This window comes from Corvus brachyrhynchos, unplaced genomic scaffold (assembly GCF_000691975.1).
Source record: "Corvus brachyrhynchos isolate BGI_N302 unplaced genomic scaffold, ASM69197v1 scaffold17, whole genome shotgun sequence".
NCBI lineage: Eukaryota > Metazoa > Chordata > Aves > Passeriformes > Corvidae > Corvus > Corvus brachyrhynchos.
In genome coordinates this window covers 2442089-2468368 of record NW_008240046.1, presented here as the reverse complement: position 1 = coordinate 2468368, position 26280 = coordinate 2442089, and the positions used below count along the sequence as shown (strand labels likewise).

Sequence of the window (26280 nt, the reverse complement as noted above, 5' to 3'; positions counted from 1 at the left end):
ACAACAACCCCCCCCCCCCCCCCCTTTAATTATATGAGAAATGCCAACAGAAATATATTTTCATGTTTGTGGAAAGGTTGACAGAAAACACAATAAATGAATACATAGAAATAGTTAGTGTGAACTTTACCAGAGGAAAGATATCTCTTTGCTTGGCTGTGTTTCATTTTTCCTTTCTCATACAGCAATTTCACAGCAGTCTTAAAAATCTTCTTAATCTCTTCTGATATATCTTGCCATTTGTTCTCATTCATAGAATTTGAAGAAGATTCCATCTTTTAAAAATATCCATAGTTAAAAAGTAGGTGTGATGCATACATATACAACTTCAGAAAGTAGAAGTCTAATATGCAACGCCAAAAATAACATGGTAACAGAGAAGCACATATACTAACAAAAATAAATAGAAGTAAAATGTTTTATACTGCAGATGATCATAATGTATTCCATTTTAGAATTTTAAGAGTTAGCTCCTTGGAATATTTTCTAAATCCCTCGTGTAGGCAGCTAATGCAGTATTTTTCAAGAATAAGGCAAATAACACCTTTATGGAAAGAGGGTTCTGAGAACCAAGACTGAAATAATGATAATAAAGCCGCAGTAATACTGCTAAAATTACCACTCCTTTAATGAGATGTAATAATGATAATAATCTAAACTTGGATCTCAAAACTGAAAATGAGGATCCTGGTACCTGTAATTAAGTGCCTTATATTAGCTACCATATTTTAAAAATAAAGGATTATATGTGACATTACATTCATTCATTCATTGCTATAGTAACACTAACCTTACTGTTATCAGAGAGGAACTGTAATATAAATTCACTAATCCTTTCAGATGGTATCTTGCAAATGCCACACTGGTGCTTTCATTGAAGCAGCTAGGTTTTATTTACTGCTGCTGAAATGTTTCACGGGTCTCCAGTTTTCTTGGAGGGTGGAACCTCTAGGATAAATTCCCTAGCAACTCTTACTTGTCAGAGCTGTGTATCTTTTATTACTTTCTATAAGTTTACGACAATTAACTCTATGTTACGTATTTAAGTTATGTTATATCTATGTTACATCTTTAAGTTACAGCTTTAAGTTATGAACATCTTTTTACTTAGTCCTGTGTTACCAGTAGCCTCAGGAAAAGTACAAAGATTTAATAACAAAACCCCCCAATTATACAGTATGCACTCAAAAGGAAGTGAAAACTCTTTCAAGGACTTCATTTTTTGTACACTAAAATATGTCCTTGGGTTTATACTGGATGTACAGGAGGGTAGAACTAAGCCCTGAGAAATACATACACTTTTTATTGTCATCAATGAAAGACAAATGCCTGCTTTAAAAATGATAATTAACAGTGTTCAAAAATCTTACGTTAGATTACAGTTAGTAAGTTAAAAGCATGACATCTGACTCAGGACAGTGATAAGCACTTGTTTGACTGTTAGAGTTTTCTTCTATGGGGATAGAAGGGAAAATGTGCATTTCCTCTGCAAGTACTATTCATTGAAATCTAGCAAATGCACAATACCAAGCCGAAGAGCCTGAGTTCTCCATGTTACAACATCAGGGAAGGGAAATCTGTACAACTGTCCCACTAGCCCTAACAGGTTGCAGATGATCCAAGTCCACTTGCTCTAGCTGTTATCAGAGGGCACATCAATGCAGGAGTTGTGTTCCTTAGTGTTTTGCAGCTGCTCCCTTCACCATGTATAGGAAAGGAGCACCACAGCAGCAGCTGTTCAGGTGTGGACTGGGCTGTAGAAGTTAATTCTTAGACAGCAGCAAGTGCCTGGCCTTGCTGCCACTGTAACTGATAGAGAAAAATTTTGTGAGCAGGTGACTGTGACTTACCGTATTCTGGTTCTTCAGCATCTCAGATTTTGGTCTGAGGTAATATGCTGGCGGAACTGCGTTCTCATCCCTGCAATACCACTCTTCTAAAATCCTGGTCTCTAGCCTGGCCTCTATAGCAGCATCCAGGATCATTTCAAATTCTGCTGACTCAACTTCCCCTGGTATTCGGATGTTCCCATACTTCTCTCCCAACAGGCCCTATGTATTTAGAGGAAAGTAGGGATTAAATTTTTCTTTTACATTATGCAAAAAGCATCCTCAGGATCTGAATTTCATAAAAGTAAGTCTGGTAGCAGTGTAATGACTTTGAAATTACTAGGAAGGGAAACAGGTAATGTGTGACAGGAATTATTGGTAAGGGTACCGTACTGAGCTGTATTCTACCATGATGACTTAGAAAATTTGGAGTAGATATATTATCTTTCATAGTACTAACTGGTAGTAAAAATACAAAGGCATTCAAAAGAAGTAATTGAAAAATACCCTACATACCTAGCACAGTATTGACTCGTGTTATTGAACTCCATTAGTCACAGGTTGAGATTATCCTCACATGCAAAAGGAAATTGAAATGGTGGCTTGTACCAGCAACACCAAGGATCAGTGTTGCAGAACCACAAACGGCTTTGCTGTCTTCTATTCCTTTGATGTATTTGCCCCAGTAGCTGTCCACTGAATGAACAGTGGAGCAAGGAAGCAGCAAATACTGAGTAGAAATGGATCAAACCCCACTTTAGTACCTCTGCATGAAGGTAAAGGTTTGTGGAAGTCAGTTCTTAAACCGTGGCACATGAGACGTTTCACTTTCAAAAACAAGGATTAAAACACTGGTTGTGATGCTCTAAATATACTCTTAAAAAAAAAAAAATTCTGTAGTTTACTGTCTGTAAACATTTTATAAAAATATCATTGTAATGCCCTACAATTTCATAGACAACAGTGTTATAGAAAATTACTGCAATCTTTTGACAAATTTTTTCAAATTTGTGATCATCAGATCAATTCTGCATTAAATACTTGGTCCACAGAAGTCACTGAGAATTCTTACTTAATTTAAAATGAAATTTAAAAAAATTCTTTCCTCGTTTTAAATGTATTCAGCAAAGATCTTGAGTTAATGAGAAGGAGTACTTAATGTGGAGAGGAACCAACAGTGTCAGAATCTTGACTTGAATCAGAAAGATCTCTTAGTAAAGTAATGCCAATGCAAATATAGCAGTGCCCTAAAAATGTAAATGACCATGTTTGTAAATAACATCTAAATATTCATTATTTTTAAACCACTTGTCAAAATGTGAAGTCGTTTTAAACTATTCCAGCAGAAGAACACCCTGAAAATCAGTAATTGATGATGATGAAGCCTGCTTCACTGATTATAAAAGCACAAAGCAGCAGAACACTTTGTGGAACCCAGCTATGCTGGCACATGGTACTCCAGTGGCTCACCATGCCAGATGCTGCAGCCCCAGAGCAGAGACATCAGAGCAGCGCACAAACACTTCCTAATCCTTTCAGGGAAAACCAGTTAGCTCAGACCCCACCCGACATTGTGTAAATTAACCTGGCTGATTTTTGCCTGGAGCAGACTAGGCAGAACTCACATGAACTACCACGCTGGCTCTGATGGCAAGTAGCTGGCATCCTCCACAGAGGGGCACTGACAAAGAGCTGGTGAACAGGAAAAGTCAATGTCTGTCCACTGCTTAGGAGAAGCAAAGGAATGTAGGAATTGTGATAGTTCATACGGCCCAGGTTCCAGTTTCTGACAAGTCACACCATCTGGGTCCTTCAAGAAGCTTCTCCAGTAGAGAGGCTTTAGGGGAAAATTGAGTTTGCCTGGCTGCCCATTCAGACCCCACCACAGCTTCATTCAGGGTACGCATCAAGGAGTCAAGAGAATGGAATGAATGTGTTCAGTAACTAGAATTATATAATAACAAATTTCATGAAATAAAACAATACAGTATTTCTATAATCTAAATTTATTTTTGATTCGTGATCATTCCAGCTAGTAGCTCCCCTCAGAAAGGGCTGCATTGCTTCACACGATGAGATAGCTGGGGAAAATTTCGAAGCTTTTGCTGTTCTGATCTATTCATAGAGCCCTATAATTTTGGAATTCTGAAGCTGCGGAGGTTAAACAAAATATAGTATTATTTTCCTTCTTCACTCAAGTGAGGTTAATAATTTATATCATGCTGAATTGGAAAGCCTCTTCACATTCAGGTTGCTGTAGAAATCTCATAAATTTCTCTCAGAGGAGCTTTTACCTTGTATAGAAATTATTACTTAGAATTCATTAAACTGCACTTTTTCTGAATGTAAGCCCAGTGGGTTCAATAGACAGTTGCCTGAGTAAAGATCAGTAGCTGGGCCCTTCATTAACAATACTAAAATGTCAACATTATTATGTCTGATTTTAATGTACTGCATTTAATCAACTAAGTTTGTTTTGGAATTATTCTGTGTACTTTTCTGCTTCTCTGGTACAGTTTATACTGTTCTCTCTCCACCATACTATAGTTAAATAATGACTGGGTTTTCCTCTAAAATGAAAAGACAAGACGTTTTTTATACCTCTCATGTGTCATTGCAAAAGATGTTATGCAAATAATCTTGTATTAGGGATTATCCTCCTGACTACTTAAGCAAAACACAATAAGAAAGAACTTTGACATCATCCAGCAAATAAATACAGTGCTGAGCAGGTGTATCATTTAGAGCAGGGCAATGCCAGGCACTGCACTGCAGCTGTGTTCCTGTTAGAGCCCTAACAGGAGTTGCCTGAGGTTCCGGTATTAACACCTGACTCTGTGTAGTCATTTGAAGAATAGGCTGGTAGAAAATTTTATGAGGTAGAAAACTCTTCATGGAGTTGCGCCTGTGCTTTCTGGTAACTTCAGACTAGCCTCAACCTACAGACCAGTTTTACTGGAGGTATTGAAACAAAACTCTTCATTTTTCTGGGGAGTGCAAAAGTGACTAACACTGGTTTTCTGAAGGACTGTGGTATCACACCCCAGGCTGGGAGCAGGAGGCATGCTGAGTAAGCGCAGCTGTTTTCTACTGAGAAACTAATGCTCAAATGCTGGGTTACGCCACATAAACACACCCTGTTCCTGAGGAACAGTTCTTCACCCAAACTCACCTTCTTCTAGATGCCCTGCATGTTTTCCATTAGCAGTGGCACTAGTAAATAAAAAGAAAGACTAAGGAGTATAAACAGACTATATGTATTTGCTGGAATTTTCATACACTATTTGTTTCTGAGGCTGCATGACAGCCTTAGGATGGGTGCATCTGCCGGCACAGGCTGTGAAAATGACATCTTCCTGTCTTGCAGGTAAGGCTTGGAAGTACCTCCTTCCCTTTGATGTCATTCTGGTTAAATTCATATCTATCTGTGTAAGTGTAGCCTATCAGGGCACCACAAAACCACTCAAACCTTAATGAGAAGCTGTGAACTGCACTTTTCCTTCAGGAGCTTTAGTGTCTGAACTGTGTCAGAGGCTTGCAGCAGCCTCTTCAAATACCTGCCCCATCTTCATTTCTTTCTACATTCAAGTAAATGCAGATTTCTTCTTAGAAAAATGAAGCAACAGGATTGAAAGTAAATATAATTTCTCACAATATTTGTTGTTTCATACTTAGTCTGCAAATAAGAATTATCATTATTTCAGATCCTTTTCAAATATATTATAGTCACTCTACAGTAAGAACCTAAAACTTCAATTTGTGGTAACAGCATTGTAGCATTTTGATGATTTTTATAGGAAATTATTTTTAAAGGGAACAGTAATGTTTACACTGTGTTCAATATCAAGAGACACTTTTATATGCAGATTCGTGAAGCAAAATCTCCCACCTAATGAGTCATTCTCCTTTAATAGTAAAACAACAAATTAAAGATTCATTAGATTGAAGGTGATTGAACTGTATAAAACTACCAGGATGACAAACATATAAAACCCTCAGCAGTAGCCTTGTTAGCTTTCACAGAATCACAGAATGGGTTGGGTTGTATTAGGGAGGTTGTATTAGGTTGTTGGGTCGGGAGGGACGGAGATCATCTACTTCCAAGTCCCCAGCCATGGGGAGGGACACCTTCCAACAGACAAGGCTGCTCAGAGCTCCATCCATTGTGGTCTTGAACACTTCCAGGGATGTTTTGTTGAGCCTGGGGCTAAGAAATCATTATTAAATTAAGGTTAAAAAACTACTGTAGAGAACAAGATGGGAAGTATTTTTCATTCTAATATTCGTGGTGTGGAAAGATATTACAACTATAGGCGCAGACACAATAATGACCAAAAGGAGGACACAAAGTAGATTTAGATTTGATTTTGAGATGAGGGATTCACATGGCATGTCATATGATTAGTTCAGACATCATCACTAAAATATTCATGAATTCTAATGCCATACATTATATTAAACCAGAACAAGCTGAAATTTAAGATATATTTAATTCCATCTAAGACATTTGGTGGTAATTTTAATAAAAAACAGCTATCAAATAACAGCAAATTATATTAATTACTGATTGGTTTAATTAATTTTTTTTAAAGAAATTATATCTGAATGAAGACATTTGAGAAGTCAGATTTGTAATGTTTTATGAAGCAATTTCAGGTACTTGTCAACTTAAGAGCAACAATTTTTTTGCCATTTTGCCAACAGAAGAAAGATCTGAACCAATGATCTTTTGCTGGGCTACTTGGAATCAGTCCTATTTCTTAGTCCTTGTGAAGACATGCGACACTGAAGTGCATACATATGTCCTCTCTGCCTCTTCACACAGGAGTCCTGGACTGCCAGCTTTTTGAAGAACAAGCATTCAAGAAATCATCTTCGAAGGAATTAAATCTAACCATAAAATATAACCATAAAAAATATAAATTTTTTAACTTAATATACTTCCTTGTGTACAGGACTAAGCACCCCTTAAACAATTTGGTTTTGCAAGATCCATGAGGAATTAGGAAGTATTATTGTCCCCATGTGACACAGGAATTAAATGCAGGGAATTAAGCCTGGGCAGGGACTCAGAGCTGGGACAGGTATGCAATGGTTAAGTCATAACCATGTAGCAGAAGCTGTTTTTCCTAATTCTCAGCTCTGTCCTTCTTACAGAAACTGCTCACTACTGAAGGAGGAAAGCCGTGACCCCTTGTGATGAGGTCCTGAGTGACTCAGATTTCAGCCTGCTAAATTAATATGAGCTTAAACTAAGATCACTTATTCAAAGTAGAACAGCTCCATTAGGAGAATGAGTATCTCACATTATTGAAGATGTGCTGAATGCTTCACACTGTGGGCTGAAAATTGGAGGGATTTAAGTGCTTTTAAAACACCGTGGGGTATTAAGTTCATCTGTTGTCAGGGGTTGGGAAAGGCTGATCTCTCTTATGTCCCAGAGGTGTCCTTCTACCATTCCCAGGAGAGCTGTGGATTGCAGTCTGGTATCATGCCATGCCTCAGCAGGAGGCCTCACATAGAAATCTGGTGAGGAGCAGGCTGTAGCTTGTGGGCTACCATCTAGAGCAAAGCACGTAATAAGGAAGCACATCCATGGAGCAAAGGCCCTGTTTCACAACCTGCCCTGAAATGCAAGAAGGACAAGTGTGTGGACACCACGTATAAACCCCTCTCATCAGGGTTCAGGGCATGAAAGAAGGGGTAACAGTTGCACATCAAAGGCCCTGCTACTGCAGTTCCTTTCTGTGCAAGCAGTCTCATAGCATTGTGTAAGTAACTGAGTATTTATTTACTGCAGCAGAAACAAGAATGTTATCTTGCCACAGTTTGCATGACTGACAAGGGCTACAAAGTCCTCTGGACTGTCTCCTGTGGTCACTTATAATTCATTGCCTTCTGTTCATCCTGTAGTTAGAGACCTAACTCCCTGCTTCCTCAACCTGTGCTTCTAGGCTTCCTTCCTTTTGTAGTAAAATCTTTCTTGTCAAATAAAACCTTTTTTACCTCTTTAAAGCCATTCATTTCAGTCAAATAGCCATTTTTTCTCAGACAAATAAGATTTTTTCTCTACTGATTCCTGGGATGTTCATACATGTGTTAGCTGATAAAACCTATGTTACTAAGTTGTGGACCAGACTTCTATAGACAAAAGTGACACATAAAGAAAAAAAGTAAGTGAAAGATTGACATTTATATTTAGTACCAGATTTCATCTAAATATTTTCTAAAAAGAATACTTAGTGTAAGATCAGATTCCAGCACCCATCAATTTCTTTCAATTGCTTTATTTGTATGTATGGAGACAGAATTACTTCAGCGTAACTACAAGAAATTCTCCATTGTTTTCAAATCTTACTTTTTACATGCATACTGGCTACATTCATGAAATATGAAAGATGTTGTCTTTCATATTGAATTTGGAGGTGGTAAGACAGTGCATTTGCACGTGCAAACCTGCCTAGGAAGCCATTCAAGTTAAGGAAGGCACACAGAATTGTAACATATAGGTGTGTTTACCCTCCTTGTCTGCAGAAATGTGGGCTTAACGGATATTACCAAGTATACAGTAAACCACACCTTGAAAATCTGAATCGAATGGTCAGGATACCAGTTTTTCAGGGCCTTCTATTTAACATCCCATTCTAAGAAATTTAGTACAACTATAGCTCTTTTTGGTTTCTTGCAAGTATATTGTAACTGTGTTCTAACAGTATCCTGTAGAAATCACTTACGTGATACAAGATGTGCAGGTGCAGCCAGAGATATTTTGGGGGAAAAAAAAAAAAAGAAAATTCAAATAACAGGATTAGCTGGGTCCCTGCCTCTCAGGCCTTGAAACCAAGAATTTACTCCCAAAAAACAAACAGGAAAGAATGTCCTATTTTATTATTTTTTTATATCTTCAGGGAAAAATAGCCAACCCATTTCAAATTCAAAGCAAAAATGCTAATGGATAAACAACAGTGACCCATTGGAACCAAAACCAGAAAAGTATGTTTACTACAATTTACCTCAATGGAATATACATGTTAATTGCTTGTTAGGGCAAACTCCAAGCTATTGTACTGAAAACTGAAACCAAGATGAAGAAAGCTGTGATACTATGTTTAATCTAAGCCAAGTTTTAGGAAGCTGGAGTTCCAGAGTAGCTGGTGCCCAGATGTCCTGAAAATAATTGCCTCTACTCCTTTTTATTGTACTTCTAGCTGCAATGAGGTACAGTGTAAGGACCTCATGATAAAAATACAGGGAGAAGGTTCTCCAAATAAATAAATAAATACATTTGATTGCTTTTCTTGCTTATCAAAGGAGAAAAGTTATGTTGCATTGGTATTAAGTCTCCCAAAAATACTACCATTAGAAATCAAAAATATGAAAAAAGGACAAAAATGTCATAATCTGATTTCTGGGATGTACAGGTCAAAGTGTCTTTTAACAGTATTTTTCTTCTTCTGCCAAGAGTTGTAAGGCAGTGCAGCTGATCAGACAGAACATTAGAGCTGCTGCAGATGTCTTAAATCTTCTTTCCACTTTTACTACATCTCAGTATGGGAACTTCTAACTTCCTGATACTTTTGTCACTGACTCAGACTGCCTATCCATAAAATGAGGCTAATGATAGCTTGCAAAATAAGCATTTTATTTTGAGTATTTCTATTTTGATATGCAAAGGATGTGTATTTATGTATCAGCAGCGATGGAACTGTTATTTTACACTGTTTGTCCTGTTTAGTTTTAAAGGGAAAAATGATACCATAGAACAGTATCAAAAATTTTTCATTTGCTTTTTCTCCATAGGTTGAAGCCTGTGAGTAAAAAGAATTAGTTTTAGAACTTCAGCTAACTGTAGAAAACATAAGAAATACAATTTTTAATTGAAGTTGCTGAAGCAAATAGGAAACTGAAGGCATAATAAAGACATTTCTGTATTGAGAATTGTTTTTCCACCTGCCCAGATATATATTTATGTTCCTTGGCTTGAGAAATATTGCAGTGTGGTGTTTCACAGAACCATGCCCTAATTTCTCTCTTCCCTTTTTCCCTGGAGGAACTGTAGAAGTACCTTGAGGGGGCTATATGAATTTCAGAAACTTGAGACAGGTCTTGATCACAGTTCCATGAAAAACAAAAAGGGCTGTTGAACTACCTACAGTAAGAAAACTGACTGTAACTGGGACTGGAAGAATAAGGTGCAAGTGCTGAAGTGTTTTGTTGTGAGTACAGTTCCTGACATAAAAGGTGTAGAAAAGAAGAAAATGATGGTGGAGTTTCTTGACGCTTGACCTGTCCTTTCAGAAAATTAAAGAGAGCAGCCAAATCTGGCTGTAAATGAGCCCATTCCCTCAACTCTGAACTTCACCCACAGTGCAGTATTTTTAAATCTCAAAGCTTTTCCCTAGTGGTAAGGAGATATGAAACAAGGATGAGTAATTTCTCAGGACATAGCGTGTAGGAGCTAACAGTCTATCATACAGAGTGAATGTGCTTCCTCAGAAGAAATTCATGACCTACTTCCCTTATACACTTTGCTTCATCAGAACTCTCCTTTCTCCTGGCTGAGAAAGTATCAATGGTCTTCCTCCACACTCTCCCTGTCTTCTACATGATCATGCAGCACCAATTTAGTTAATTTTGTTGCCTTTTCTTTCATTGCTTATCACTGCTGGGACTTTGATCATAGATAAGCATAGATGCAGGTGAGAAAATGAGTCGAAAAGAATATAACTAGGGAAGAAGTCAGCGAATAAAGATAGCATAGAGGAAGGACTGGAGGAGATTTTGCCTACCTCTGCCTAAAGATCTGAGGTGCTCACTCACTCTGATTCTCCTCTAAACAAATGTGTTATTCTCACGTTGCTCTATTTTTGAAATTGCATGGGAGATTTCTTGACAGGCATGTACATTTTTCCCTCCACATAAAGCTAAGGACCTTGCAGGTAATTCCTACTGCAGTCCAGATTTCTGTCAACTCTCTGACAGGTCCTGTAACACTTGACAAGAGTGGAACTGGGTAAAAAAAACAAACCAAAAGGGTTAGGTTTAACAAAAGACCGTAGCACACAGCCCAGACTGAAGTCAGTAACCTTGTCTGTGGAAATGACTACCCTTCCTACAGAGAATGGGAAATGTACTTTTTCTTGGAAATAGCAAGGAGATCAATATTGTCCTTTAGAGGAAGGCATGGTGGTGTAATCTCCCCTGCTTTGTAAAATAATCACAACACTCATCCAAACCAGGAAGAATTGTGAAAGGGCTTGAAACACTGTCTTGCATGTCACAGGTGAAGTGTGGCTGATGGGGAAAAGCTTCTCCTACTATTGCTGTTAAATGTGCCTTCCTGAGCAGGAACACAGGTATCATGGACTCAGAAAGGAAGAAAACAGTCTGAGCCTGTCAATGTAGTCAGCTGGGAGGACAGGGAACTGGCTTCTGGACACCAAACCCTGTTAAAAGGCGGCACTCCTCTGCATTCTTACTGCCCTCTTTGTATGCAAGAAGGGGCCGTATCTTTATTTTCTGTGAAATATGCTCCTTCTTGTATTTATCAGAAAGGCAGCTAAGTTTCTAAACTCCCATTTTGGGAAGGTATTAATGTGTTAAACTATGATGCAAAGAGCTTAGATGGAGGTAAATTTGAACAAGGCAAAAAGGGCTGAATAAGACACTTAAGGGATTGACAGAGGCATCTAGTCTGTAGTAAACTCTAAAGTTACATCAGCTGAGAAGGGGTTTCTAGGACTGCAAAACCTATCCAAATCCCACTATACGCACATACACACGCTCCTTATTGGAAAAAGACTGATATATTTATGATTTTTTGTAACACAGTTAAGCTGTGTGTTCTCAGTAACATACACAGCCACTATGAAGGTATTAGAAAGCGTTAATTAATGAGTACTATAAGAGGCAGAGACAGCTGATAGTATAACGGAATTTTTAACACCCCTCCTGATTTCAGGAATATCGAAACTAGCTGCAACATGACATGACATTTCACTGCAAATTATTTTTAAATTTTTTTCCCCTTCTTATTAGAACTAAACAGATTGGTAGTCACTGAGTCCACAAATGAAAACCTAATTTTGTAATTAAATGCCAAGAAAATTATTTCACAACTTTCATAGAGTAATGCAGTCATTGAGAGCCTGATATGACCCATGACTGTGTAGTGTGGAGTGAAGCACCTAAAACATTGTTAATAAACACATTTTAAGTATAACATAAATGGAGGCCCTCAGAAAAATTTTTAGTATAAGTGACATTAGTTCTAGCAGATCATGATGCACCCATAATTTAGACTTTAGCACAGTATGCAAAACAAGTACCAGAGGATAACATCAATTCTGCTTTGCAAGTACATGTGGAATGGCCTATATTATTTATTTTGACTAGTTTCTTGATTCTGATAACTTTTATTTATGATTTTTGTATCTTTATATGCTAATTGTTACAAATAATTCTTTTTTTCCAAGCCAGCTGGCATTGGCTTTTGTTATTTGGAACAATTGGTGGCTGGTACTCTCTGAACAGGTACTTTATCAGTCTAGTCCTTCAAATATGAAAAGAAACTATTAGAAAACTCCTTGCACAAGAAAAGTATAATTTTCCTTTGCCAGCAATACTACCAGTATGATGGCCCAGTGAACTTCACTGATGTAGAATTGTTAGTCCCTTTTTAATGTTCCTGGGTGATTTGCATGCATTCCCTGCTTTTAATGTGCTTGGAGGGAGAGAAGCCTTTTTACTGTTCATTAAATTATAAATTCAGAGGAGGACAGAAAGGACAGCAGCACAGCTGCAGGATGAAAAGTACTATTTCCTATGAAAAGAAACTAATGATCTAAACAGTTAAGGAGAGAATGTAAAAATGCAAAAGGTATCTTCAAAGAAGCTGAACTGAAGGAAAAAACTTAGGCAAGCACCAAACCCTTTAGGCACTTGACAAAGGCTATGGAATATCAAACCCAGCACCACTTAAAGTGTTCAGAGTGTCAAAAATCTTTACAGCCAATTCACATCACCAAATATCACAATGAGATTGCTATTCCAAATCATTTAAATTGTATTAAATATAAATCCATCTTTTCATAAAGTTATCTTTACAACTGCCATATTTCAAAACCTGTTCTTCTTCAAAACTACCCAATATTAGTTTTCCTTTTATAATACAGATGAAAAAATCAACTTTAAGAATTTTCTTAGCTTTCCCTTGCCATACTTCTTCAAGGATGGGATAAAATGAAATAGCGCCTTTCTACTGGGATATCTTCATAACTTTTCTAACGCTAATGTTTACATAATAGGTTATTTGACTTACAATTAACGGTAAGCATACAAACACTGAATATTAAGTACTGCCTGCAGGTAATAGGTCAAATCATTGGCCAAAAGTTTAAAAATTCTGCAGCAGATTCCTCTAGGAACTCAGAGTGCCTGTTTTGAAGGGTTTTTACCCCCCCGAACAACACTATTTTGACCTTCATCCATGGAAAAAATTGCCAACTATCAGACAAGAACTAGAAAATACAATGGTGATAGACTACTATGTAAGATTGTCACAGCGTGAAAAATTTAGAGGTTTTGGGCTTCTCTTTATAGTAAATAGATAAGAGCAAAAAACATCAAAATGGAGGATTGTTGTTGCTCTCTAAACCTTCTTCTTCTTCTTCTAGTACTCTATATTCTACAGTAAAAGTAATTTGGGATGACTGGACAAAAAATTCCGCAGTTCCTGGCTGTGTTACTGAATAATTGGTAGAAAAGTGAAAATAATATATGTTTTCAGTAACCATTGTTTAAATTATCTTTAAAAGGCTGTGTAAATCTTGATAGTTTGGCTTTCTCCTGCATTCTCTGCTCTGTGCTATGTCTGGGTCACGCTAGTGACTCTGTTTCTCTGATAAGACTTAATAAACAACTATCTAGCAGCAGCAAAGGCTGAAAGTCTCCATTTGTCTCTTGAACTAACTCCTGGCAAGGACTTTAAAAACTCTCTCCCATCAGGAGAGGTCTGATTTACGCCACGGGCTGTGGCAGATTCCTATGAAAATGAAAAAAATATAGCAAATATATAAATATATATATATATATGTGTGTGTGTGTGTGTGCGCCACTTTCCTGAATGAAAACACTGTTTTGCCTGTGCCATGCCATTGTATGACTACGAGGTAGAGTATATGGTCTGCCAAAGCACGTGGCCAGGTGATGAACTGTTTTTCCAGCCATGAGTAGCACTAAAGTATTTAGAATGTACTAAAGCATTTTAAAACAGTTTCAAGCATTAAAGTAATTTCCATACTATGCAAAAGAGCTAACAAGAAAAGAACACGTAATTTACTCAAAATAATTGCAGTCTCCCTAGTTCTCTAAGCCAATATTCTGTGCTTCATTTTTTCAAGGTGGAATGAAATAAAAAGTTACTCTGTGAGGTTTTCCAGTTACGAAAGAAAGAAGCTTACTACATTGCATATTTACAGGACACTAACTCCAAAATAGGACCTTGCACTGAAAGGAAATATTTTAAGAGGAAAAGAGGCAATACCTTATGGGTGCATAACAGAATCACTATGAAGAACACTGATACTTTCTCTTATTTTAGTTCTGCAAATTAGCACCTTTTATTGAAGAAAGAGGGATCCTGTGAAATTATACATGCTGATTATTCAAAAAAAACCCCAACCAACCAACCAACCAACCCCTCCCCCCCAAACAAAAACAAAAAACCCCAAAACAACAAAAACCAAAAAGAAAACAAAAGACCCAGCTACTGCTACCTGGATTTAACAATAATCAGACTGAAAAGTGAACTAGCTATTTTTTGAGTAGGTGCTTCTTTCTGGGTCTGTTTTTGGAGAACCAAAGCATCTCTGAAGTGGATGTCTGTATTTGAAAAAAGGGAAGGTATATATGCTAGGTGCAAGCAGCAGTATTAGTATCTCTATTTGAACTTACCACCTGCCTGCTAAATATTTGAAAGTATGCTGCCTCTTTACACAGAAGTAGCATTGCAAGGTTTAGAATCCCCTCCATCCCACTCATTTCTACAGAATAGCTGATGCTGGATTTTTGATCTACAGTTTCATTTGTAGGACAGATCATTACATCTAACTGATTATAGTACTCAGAAGATGGTTTGGTAATGGTCTTGAGGGTCATGAGAAAATAAATTGCATAAATCTCATGCAGCCTACTTCTTCCTCTACACACTACACAGCATGATGCAAATATGACTTCATGTTAACCTTATTCTCGCTAATATGGTCATTCATATTAAATATAATACTTAACCTTTCTGGAACGCAGCACCAAAAATTGTATTTCTGTCAAGAAAAAGAAGTACAGTGACTTAGCCAAAAATATGTGCAGTCTTCTGACTGAAAATGCAAGTTATTTTTAGACGACATAAAAACCCATGCAATTTCTATGTTACATGGAAAAGCTGTCTGATGAATCTTGTACCTGTTTTCAATGGGCAAAGTTTAAAAAATGGGTAAGTATTTTAGATTTAGAGAATCAGAGATGATTCACAGGAAAATACATTCCCATCCCTAAAGCAGATGAAGGAATTTACTTACAATAGCTTAATCATGTAATATCCCCCCATGATTGATTTCACTTCCTGTGTATTCTGCTGTTCAGAGCGAAACTATATGGAAAGGGATAGACATCCTTTGCCTCTTAGTCTGGAGGCCGTGAAAGAAGACCAAAGCTTGCTGGGGGGAAAGTTGCATATTATGTCTTTAAAATTGATCACTTTGTCTGTTTTGAAGGGTTTCAAAATATACAAAGATCTATTTTGATATTTACAGAAGAATCTTTCTTGTTGGCCAAGTCCATCTAAAACAGAATTAATGTCTGCAGACATATACTTTACTCCAGATCAATGCCACAAAGTCCTGTGGAGCCATTCCTGATATGACCCCAAAGCCACTTATATTAGAGGGAGTTCTTATTTGGATGGGTTTTAAATCAGATGCAGAGTGAGAAGAAAATTAATAATTTGATATTTCTTTCTTGGAATATACTTTACTGGAAGAGGTGGACTGTTGTGCCATGTCTGGCTCCAGGTATTTCTCTTCATTCACTTTAAAACTATAAATAGAGATGTATCCTTGAGGAAAATTAAATACTGAAATGCCCAAGCACAGATAACTTCTGTTGAATTCCCTAAAAGCACTGGGTACTTAGCATTCCCCCTGAACTGGATGTTTTAGTATAGACACATTTGACTGACTTTTGCCTCCCTAATTTAAAGTGTGTGGTGACTTTCCTATGAAAGCAAAAGAAAGCTATAACTCAGGCATTCCATAACCTGGGTATTTAGTTTTCACATTAAGACTAAACCTTAAAGTAACACCAGAACTGAAACTGGAGTTGAGGAGATCCAGCAGAGCAGGAATAATATAATTTGGAATTTTCTCTGAGCTGGAATGCACTCAACATTAATTATCAACCATTTGCACTATTCAGAGACAGTGCAGCAATATACTTCATGGAACGATTAAAGCATGCATTATACTGAGGAACACAGATAGAAGATACGAACACTAGAAACATTCCACTCCATAATTTATCATATTTCCTCTTCAATTTCAGTGTGATTTAAGGACATGCTAAATGTTGTAAATTGCTAATATTCTTTTAAAATCCTACTGGAATTCCAAATTTATAATGCTAGGTTCTTTAGGTCTATGAAAGTTGAAAGAATTTTATGCTTCCCTAGGGACTGTCCAGGATGGGATGCATCCGTTGCTCCTGAATTCAGGCCTGTCAGTTGCTACCTCCTGTCCTTGCCCTGGACTGGAAGTGGGGAAAAGAGCTTTTCCACATCCCCAGTAGGTGTGTGGAGAGAGGAGCGTCAGAAATACTCTGTGGGGTACCTCAGCAGACCAGTGAAAACACAAGGGATGACGATGTAAGGTTATATTTGTTTAGAGGTGGCAACTCTTGAGGACATGGTGAGACCCAATTCAAAATGTTTGGTGTTTCTCATATTTCTAAGTGGCCATCTTCACAGGGTCAGCCCTGTTCTCCATCAGCAAACAAGGAGGGTAACTGTGAATATACCCACAGCACACTTAGCCGGCCAGGCTCATAGTTCAGTGCCTTAGAAAGCCCCGAGCTGCCTAGAGAGACTGCATGGGCGATCTAGCACTTCAGTAGCTCCAAAAGCGGCAAGTGGTAGCTGCAAAGCTGATACCAAGAGCAGAAGCAAAGAGGTAGAAATACAGCCCTCGCTCTATGCTTTAATCGTGCCAGTAGATTTCTCTCGGTCCGAGACAGAGACACACAGAAGCTGCTCGCAGAAGGGGGCAGCAGAGCCAAAGAGGGCGGGTGCACTCCGTGCTCTTTCTTTATTCGGGGGAAGGGAAAGGGGAGGACTGGCGGCGGACCCGGGGTGTCCGGCCAGTCAGACACTGCTCCAGAGTCTGAGTTCCTTTCGGTTTTACCCGCGCTTGGAACAAAGGGGATTCAGAGCACGTGGCAGGTCCCGGGGCAGGGGAAGGGCAGCTCCTTCGAGCAGGCAGCAACAGGTAACTGGTTATGGATACCATTAACAGGTACAAATTAAGAACAAGCTGCCAGTAATTTGAGAGGGCTAATGTAAATTACAATTGCTGTTCAGAGGAGGTAGAGAATGCTTTTACTGTTCGTTGGTTCAGAGGTTTTCAATGATAGGTGGAGATAACCTCTAAGGTTTGTACAATCCCAAGCATTAATTGAGTGAACCTTTACAGGTAACAGACTCACATTTAATTTCCATTTCTCTTTTTCATTTTATGATCTTTCAGGACACAGTCATGTAAGGACAGCAGTTCAGGCAGAGACTGTGTGATGGTATGCAGGTGAAAGAGCACCTATGTGTTATAACTTGCAGGATGTATGTAAATGTAAAGGTTCCAGTGGTACACTGAATGCATTTTTTCTTTGGTATTGCTGTGCAGTATAGAGTTTAGCAGTTCACAGTTATAAATATACTGGATTTCAATCTTCCCAAGAAGATTTCAAAGACAAGATTTCTGCATAAAATTTGTATGAGAAGTATTTTCCCCTCATATATGAGTCTTCATAAATTATTCTGTAGATCAAAAATAGCATGGTACGTATTTACCTACAGTAAAAGCTTTGAGTATTTAAATGACTTAAATGATAGTATAATAGGCACTGATTTTATACAGCAGAAAAAAACACAAACAAAAACCCCAACCTGACCAAAACCCAAACAACTTCCCTCTCCCTTAACTGAATCAAGTATTAATAGAGGTCAGGCAGCAGATAAGAGAAGAACTGCACATTCCCAAAGTCAGTGTTTACAGGAAATTAGTTCTGCATTTTTTTCAGAACTGTCTCCTCCTTGTGCTTATGAATATGTGCTAATTTGGATTTTGTTGTTTCATTTTTGGAGAAAAGCTTGGGACTTCCAGCTAATTCACTGCACTAATTTAAGGACCGAATTTCATTTTCTCTCCATCCAATATCACAATGCAGGCACAAAGTGCCATAAAGAAACACTTTTAAAAATCAATCCATATCAAGTAGCTACTTCTGAATAGTTCCATTTAATCCCAGATCTGTGTCTTAATTCAAAAAGTGGTAATTGATAAATACAAAAGAAACCCCAACCCACCAGCTGAAAAGAAGTGGCACATTTTATAGAACTTCCTCAAGAAATGGCAAGTTGCCCAAAGCCTGCAGTGCCAAAGTCAGTTTTTCATTATGTTACTATAAATTAAAACTAATTATGCTTGTTGGAGTAGAATCATCTTCAATTTTTGTTGTAAATGAAATAAGCCCCATCTCACTATGGTACAGCAGAGGAAAGAACAAATGTGCATAAACAGATTTCTGTGGTTTTGCCAGTCTAGTCATTGGGAGAGCTACTACTTTGGCCCATCCTTGGAAAACCTGAAATAAATATTGAAATCATTGGCTCACTGCAACCTCTTCACTAACTGTTTTGTTCTGTTTAAAAATTCTGATTTGGCTTGATTTCCTTAGTAACAGTATCAGGCAGGCAGTTCTTAAAAGCTTCAAGATTCTGAGCTGCTAAAACATGCAGCAATAGTACGTGACAAGGTTTCTTTCACTGTCAGAGATTTTACAACATCGATGTCTAAGGACACTGGGTGTTGCTACATGAAAGACTCCATGCCTTTCTGTTCCAGCTCTAGTTTTTTCATCAAAGGGAAGATAGAAAGTAGAAAAATAAACCCACAAAACTAAATATAGTCACACAAGATGAAAGCTACCCAAACTCTCTAGAGATCTGGGCCAGCGTGTGCTTGTGAAAAACAGTGTCATGACAGCATCAAACCCAGCCCAGACTCTGTACTCCAAACGCTGGGTTCTTATGGTCAAGTCTCTGTTCTCCAGGGCTCTGAAGCTAAGTAACAAAGGGAGGCAAACAGGTGAATGAATAAGAGCCAGAGGGATGGTTGTAAGGGTGTGACAGAAGTACAGAATGACACATACTACAGGTTGCTCTTTGTCTAATCTTTGGCATGGAGAGATGTTATCTCCAGCTTCCACAGCAGCCAGCGTTTTGCATCCCTTCCATCCCACTGGATTCTGTGGTTTCAGTTCACTAACTATTTACCATTCTTCCCTTAAGAAAATAATCAAGGACTTACAGTTTTTTCTCTGTATTATTATGACAAGTCTAAGAATTAGACTTGACTTAGTTAGTTATGTTTAGGTACAAAGGAGAAAAACTTTGTACTTTTTATAAATCATTTTCTTGGCAAATATAGAAAAGAAAATTTGGGATAGTGAAGGCATGGTCTTAAGACTGTTTTGCATTGAAGCCTAGCAAGTGACCATGGAGAGAACAATCAGTTGTATATATCACAGACTCAGAGCCTCCTCAGGTTGTCACTCAACTCCAGTCTTTTCATTCTCTAATACCTGGCATCCTAAATTGTCCTGGGTTTATGACACGAAACAGCAAATGCTGGTCAAACCAGAGAGTTCTTCTTTGCTGCCGTTTTTTTTTAAGTCTTTCTAGGACAGCTGAAAATGCATGTGTGAGAAGTGCCAAGAATTAATTAACTGTGGCCTCCTTAAACAAGTTGTCAATAATTCTGTTGTGATAGTAGTAGAATCATACCCATCTTGTTACGAGGACTGATCATAAAAGATCCTTCTTTCCTCTCCACTAATACTGAGTAATCACTGTTAGTCTACAGAGCTGCATAGGGAAATATTTGCATAGCAAATGCACAGCAATGAACATAAAATATGTTAGAAAGAAGAAACCACGCATTTGTTACTGAATCATGCACGTTAGGATAGATAACATATTTTTCTTATAAAGTAAAACATTATTTTTATACCCACAACAAAACATGGACCTGCAGAACTTTTCAAGCAATCTTCTAGCAGCTTCATACGAGTCTTTTGCAGCTCAGGACTGTCCCATTCATCTGCTTCAACTCCCCAGTATAAGTCTATGACCTGGAAAACAGCATGCAACATAGTTACCACACGCCCTTTCTACCAATCAAATTAAAAATTAGCTTTGCCAACATCCTGTGCACTAAGCTTTGCTTTTCAGTGTGGTAGAAAGCAATGAGGTCTACATCCAGTCCTTACACAGACTGGCAGTGTTTCCTCATATAAATGAGAATTCCAGCCTCTTACTTTCCCTCCCAGATAGTCCCTCCTGGGACAATCTCTCATTTCATAGTCATAGGGAGATTAGCATGACAAGCTCTTGATTTGATGTAGTCTTTTATTTGCTACTAAATTGCTTATAGGAATAGGTAAGAATAATGACAAAAGCATTGAAAAAATCCTGCTTCCATGAAAATTAATGGGAATCTCACTGTGGATCACAGTCAAGACCATGGTTTGACACCCTGTGTGACTAGTATCCACAGGATATAAACTCATCCTGTGCACACGGCTCAAAAGAAAGAATAGGAATGGTTCTCCATTATCATACTTCCTTTGTTAGCTGCTCTTTGTACTGTGGAAGCAGAGATTGTACAGATATGCAGTGGCAGAGAGCTTGCTGTCCAGCCTTTCATATGTAGCTACAGACTCAGTTTTGTGACCCTAATTAGTTGCAAACAAACTCCTGGAAGAAATCATTCATGTTAAACCTATACGAAAAATTAAATGATTAAGTGTGATTTCACCATACATTTTAACTAAAAGGCCCAATTCTTACTGTGGGAAATCGAATTTAAAAAGATAGAGATCATATGCCTGAACTACTTTTGGAACAAAACTCATGGTACAAGCTACTACTCTCACCTTTAAGTTACTACTGATTCTTAACATCTTGTACGTAACTTTAACAAAAAGAAGTTCAAATGGACAGTTAAAAAACCAATCAAAATTGTATTATTACATGAATATATTACCAAATTGTTTATTGTAATGTTGTTTGTACTGTGGAAGCACTCTGCAAGAAACAGAATCATAAAATTAGCTGTTGTCTAAACAGATTATAAAATGAGCCTGAAGACTTAATATAAGAATTAATAATGAGTTGATGTAAAACTAAATTTCAGCAGTTTAGAGCTGGTTAATCTTCTTGGAAAATTTCTCATACCAATACCAAGGTTTAAGACCAAATCCTAGAGCTATTTATGCCTATGTGCAATTTCACTACCAACAGTCTCATTGATTATTTCTGCCTTAAAAGTTTGGGATTCAAACAAAGCAAAATTTTGCTGAAACCTGCATTTTCTGCTGTTCAAAACTGCGTTTCAAATAATCTCTCTATCTCCCTCACTTGCACTGACTTCTTTGCTGCCCTTTCTCTTTTAGTCTCAGGAAAATATTTGTTCCCTTCTTCCTCTCTACTTTCTGCTATTTATTAATACAACTTTTTTGTTGAACTTCACATTGTATTCATCTGTCCGATTACCTGCATGATGTATGACAAAGCTTAAATATTCTCATTATAAAATCCTTCAGATACAGATCTTAGCATACAGTAAGAAATATTTCAATTACTTGTTGAATGAATTTATTGTGCTGCTCAGGTTCTTCAGAAACATGAAAGCAATTTTTATTTTAATTAACTGTTCAGAAATCACATTAATTCTATAAATGTGAAGAGGAAACCCCCTGGAATACCAGATAATTGTAGGGGCTCAGTGGCTGTTTGTTATTTTATGGGGTAACAGTTTTAGCGCATAGTATCTTAACATGTTATAATTTTGTACTGCAAGAGTAAATATTTTACCCATCAAACCTCTGAAGACACCAAGAATTTCAAAATGTCTCATCAGTTGCTCATTATGCTAACTAAAATAAATAGGATTTACAAAATTAAGAAATGGAACAAGGAGACAACTATATCTGATTTTGAAGCATGTTTTTACTTATACTTGGAAAAATGTGTGACAAACACCCACTCAAACTTCTAGTAAAACTTCCAAGGTCGTATGACAACTAGTGCCCTCTGCAAGAGCTCCTTACACGCAGTGGGCTGTCACTGGTCTAGTTCAGTTCCACACTAGTCACATAAAAAGAGACTTTTCATTCATAATTCAGTGTTTCCTTTTGCTTACTTTAGCTTTTGTCCTACCAATCTTACAGTTTCACAGATTTTTCTTAGGAGATAGAATTATTTTAATCACTTCCAAGAACTTAAGAAAAGAACTAAAAATTTCATTCATGCAAAATTCCACTTTCTTTTTAGCATATATATCCTGTTGAAAATTATTTTAAATGGTTCATTGTTCTGAAGAAGAAAAGTGTATGCTGCTATTTAATTATCTTTAGTTATCTTCCAAAATTTTCAATTACAACTACTTTCTTTAACCTCTCCATCCTCCCCGGTAAAAGTACTGTATTTCAGGTCAAAACCACCCTATGCTCTGAAAGTCTTTTCCCCAGCTTACCTGCTTTCAGTCTTTGTCAATACATGTCTTTTTCTGAAATATTTTCTGATACAATGAAAAAGATGTCCATCAAGCAAACACATTCATAGTGTGATTGAATATAGTCAGTTCTGCTTCCCCTCATATGGTGATTATGTTCAGTAACAGCTCCCACCAAACTGATGACACCTGACAGATCTCATGCTTTGCAACAACTGAAACAATTTTGAGTGCAGCCAGGTGACTCAGTGAAAGTTGGAGTAATGCATGTACTCAAATGCATTTCATTTGGGTCATGATTTATTAGGTAGAGGGTGTCCTGCATAGTGCATTTGTAGTAGTCACATGCAAAGTAGTTCTTGTTTGGTCAGTAGAAGATTACATATCAGGATGAAAAGTTATGTGTTCTGCTCTGTACACAGAAATATAAATTTATCCCTGTATCTGAAAAGTACACAATACTTTATTCACACCACTGCACTAAAAACTGTAGTCTTGATTTTGCCTACTAACCTAAGAAATTTAGTGTATGGAATAGAAAAAAAAATGTTTTGCTAAAGTCTACCTCAGAGTGTCTTTCAAAAGACTGCTTTTCCTTGGTTATTTTTGTACATTTTCCTACTTTGCTTCCACAGAAATGGGATAGCTTTCTAGCAGTTTTCTGAACTGTGTCAGTAGAGCTGTCTCTCAGACCTCGTATCACTTGAAGATGCTCCTGGTGTTGAAACTATATAATAAAATAATTTGCTTCCATGGATATCAACTAGAGTAAACTTAATTACTCCTTCCCTGGAGATGCATTACAATCTGTTTGAAAAAAGAAATGTTTCCTCTCACAAAGAATTCAGTGGATTATGATCTACTTGGAAGAGACACTTCCCTCACCAAGATGACTCCTCAAAGATTACAGAAATAAGGGGTTGATATTTTCCATGAATATCACATGGTAGTAATACAAGAAAAATATTATTTAAATATCTTTTGCTATTCCTTTCATGTATCACTGCAGCTGGGACTTCCCAACCAGCTGATGAGCTAGGACCTTCAGATGAAATTCTTTCATAGCCATAATCAAAAATCACTGGAATTTACCACCATGCAGATTCAGCAACTCCACTGTGACTCAGGGAATTAAAACCAAATATCCTAATTTAAGAACTTGTTATTTTGATTAAAAACCAGCTGCATGTGCATCAAGAATAATACACTGGGAGGAACAGGATGTTGCCTAAAAGGCATTAGCTATTTCCAACTAAGCTACATTCTGGAGAGATGAGTTTTTGGGGTCAATAAGTATGTGAGGAAAGCTTGTGGATGCAGAGCCAGAATTTTTGGAAAACTGAACAACATTTTTACAACATCACAAGCTGTATTTGTTTCTCTTAGCAGAGAAACGGTCTCTTCCATGCCCGCTGACATATAAGGGACTGTGAATTAGGATACACCTGACTTAAAGTACCAGTGACTTTAACAGTGATGCCAAACACGTTTTAAATCAAATACAACTGTCTTTATTACTAATTGGCTCTTGCCAAAGATGTGCATGGGTCTATGTCTCTCATAAGACAAAGGAAAACATGAACTTACTGAAGCAATAGGAATGCTACAGTTGACGTCAAAGGAAGCAAATTCCATAGCGTAGAATCACAATAAATATGTTCCATGTTCAATTCATTTTGGTAATCAGTTTTGGTATTCACCTGGTTAAATTACTTTCCACATTACAGTGGAACCTAAGTATGGTTTCAAGAAGCACAACACAGTATATTAGATGTAACATTATTTCTTCTTATATACTTTGAATATCTAAAATAGAGGTGGTGTTTTTTCATCCCTTCCGAATCTACCTCAAATCTGCTTGTAAAATAATTTAAGTACATCAAAGGCTAAGAGAGCTAGGCCTGTTTAGCCTGGAGAAGACACAAATGAGAAGGGATTTTATCCAAGCATACAAATAACCTAAAGGTGCGTGTCAGGAGGAAGGAGCCAGGTTCTTCTTGGTGGTGCCAAGCAATAGGACAAGAGGCAATGGGCAGAAACTGATGCACAGCAAGTTACGCCTAAATATGAGGAATTTCTTTACTGTGAGGGTGACAGTGCACTGGAAAAAACTGGCCAGAGAGGGTGTGGAGTCCTCTCTGGAGATATTCAAAACCCATTTGGATGCAATCCTGTGCAACCTGCTCCAGGTGAACCTGCTTTAGCAGGGAATGGACTAGATGACCTCCAGTGGTTCCTTCCAACCTCAACAATTCTGCATGTGATTCTGTGAAACAAAGTTTTTGTAATTTTCTGTTTTACCAATGATATTTAAAAATGTTACCTGTTCTAAATAGAGTTAATTTCAAGATAAAGTAATGCAAGATTCAACACAATGAAACCTACCTGAAATTCCAAGCCATAGTTTTCTCTGCAGAATTCTCTCAGCTTAGGATACACATGTTCTCTTAGGGCCCTCCTTTCTGCTATTGTATCTGCATTGTGGAAAAAGATGCTATTAACAATATTTATATAAACCCTTCTTTTAGTCAGGGATACAGATTTTTCACTAAAAATGAGCCCTTAACACACACAGAGCACTAATGAAAATCAAGTGCTGGGATCTAGTCCCCAAATTGTATGTTGTACAAACACATGGAAGTGTTTGCACGTGTAACAATACATGTAAAATCGTGTAAATGTGTTGGTATGTGGCAAAATTGTGCTTCATATGCATCTTAATTTTGCAGCACATTACAATTCAGTGGAGCTGAATTCATTTTGTAATTCACCAGTCAGAATTTCTTTATTGATTTGACTTCTATTTAGTTTCCAAAAAGCTGAATTTTACAAATAAGAAACACCATGGAACAAAGAGATATACCAAAGGTGAAAGAGATCTCAATACTTAGAAATAAATCAACAAGATGAACTAATAACATTGTCTCAAATGCTATCACTTTCTTCACCATCTTTAACCTAATAGTATCCTAAAAGTATTATTTATCATTAATAGCATTATTTATCTTTTGCCCAGGTGGTTCCTCCTATAATACTAAATGCTCAGTGCTGATATCATGTTATTCTTACCATGCAAAATGACATGTTTTGATAATGAAGTACAACATGGCAATGAAACCAAAATTATTATTAAGTTCAGTATGTCCAAGTTAATCTGAACACATTAATATAAAACATACCACTTGCACATATGGTCAAATATGCAGTAAATTCGTTTAGTAGTGAAATCTTTTGTAGATACTAAATTCTATTTCACAAGACTATGATATGTGATGGATTTTGCTATATTGTAACTGAGTTGAAACCACACAGAGGTAGCACTGTTGCTAAGTTATTTTCAAAAATAGAACATAACTGTTGTAAACCACTAGCTCTCAGTGCCATATGATGGAAAATGAAGTGTTAACTCATGAATGGTGGAGAACATCTACTGCAGGGCACCCATTATTTGTGTAACTGCACTGAAACAAAACAATAGATTGCAATTGATCTGACATTTCCCATATTGTTGCAAATAAGAGAAATATATGCAAATCCAACAATGCTTTAGAGCCACAATCAGAGCCACAGCTGATTTATCTGAGTCAGACGTCTGTTCATAGAATCATAGT

At 37.3% G+C, this 26280-nt stretch overlaps 1 protein-coding gene across 1 annotated transcript in view; it reads right to left on the bottom strand.

The window, feature by feature from the left end:
- Positions 1–25620, bottom strand: part of NWD2 (NACHT and WD repeat domain containing 2) — a 33688-nt gene extending 8068 nt beyond the window's left edge. The window contains exons 1-5 of the mRNA XM_017744287.1: positions 25533–25620; positions 25055–25230; positions 20169–20285; positions 1851–2051; positions 131–275 (exon numbers count right to left, since the gene is read on the bottom strand). Of these exons, the coding sequence (XP_017599776.1) occupies positions 131–275; positions 1851–2051; positions 20169–20285; positions 25055–25230; positions 25533–25620 (727 nt within the window). The remainder of the gene's footprint in view (positions 1–130; positions 276–1850; positions 2052–20168; positions 20286–25054; positions 25231–25532) is intronic.
- Between the last annotated feature and the right edge of the window lie 660 nt (positions 25621–26280).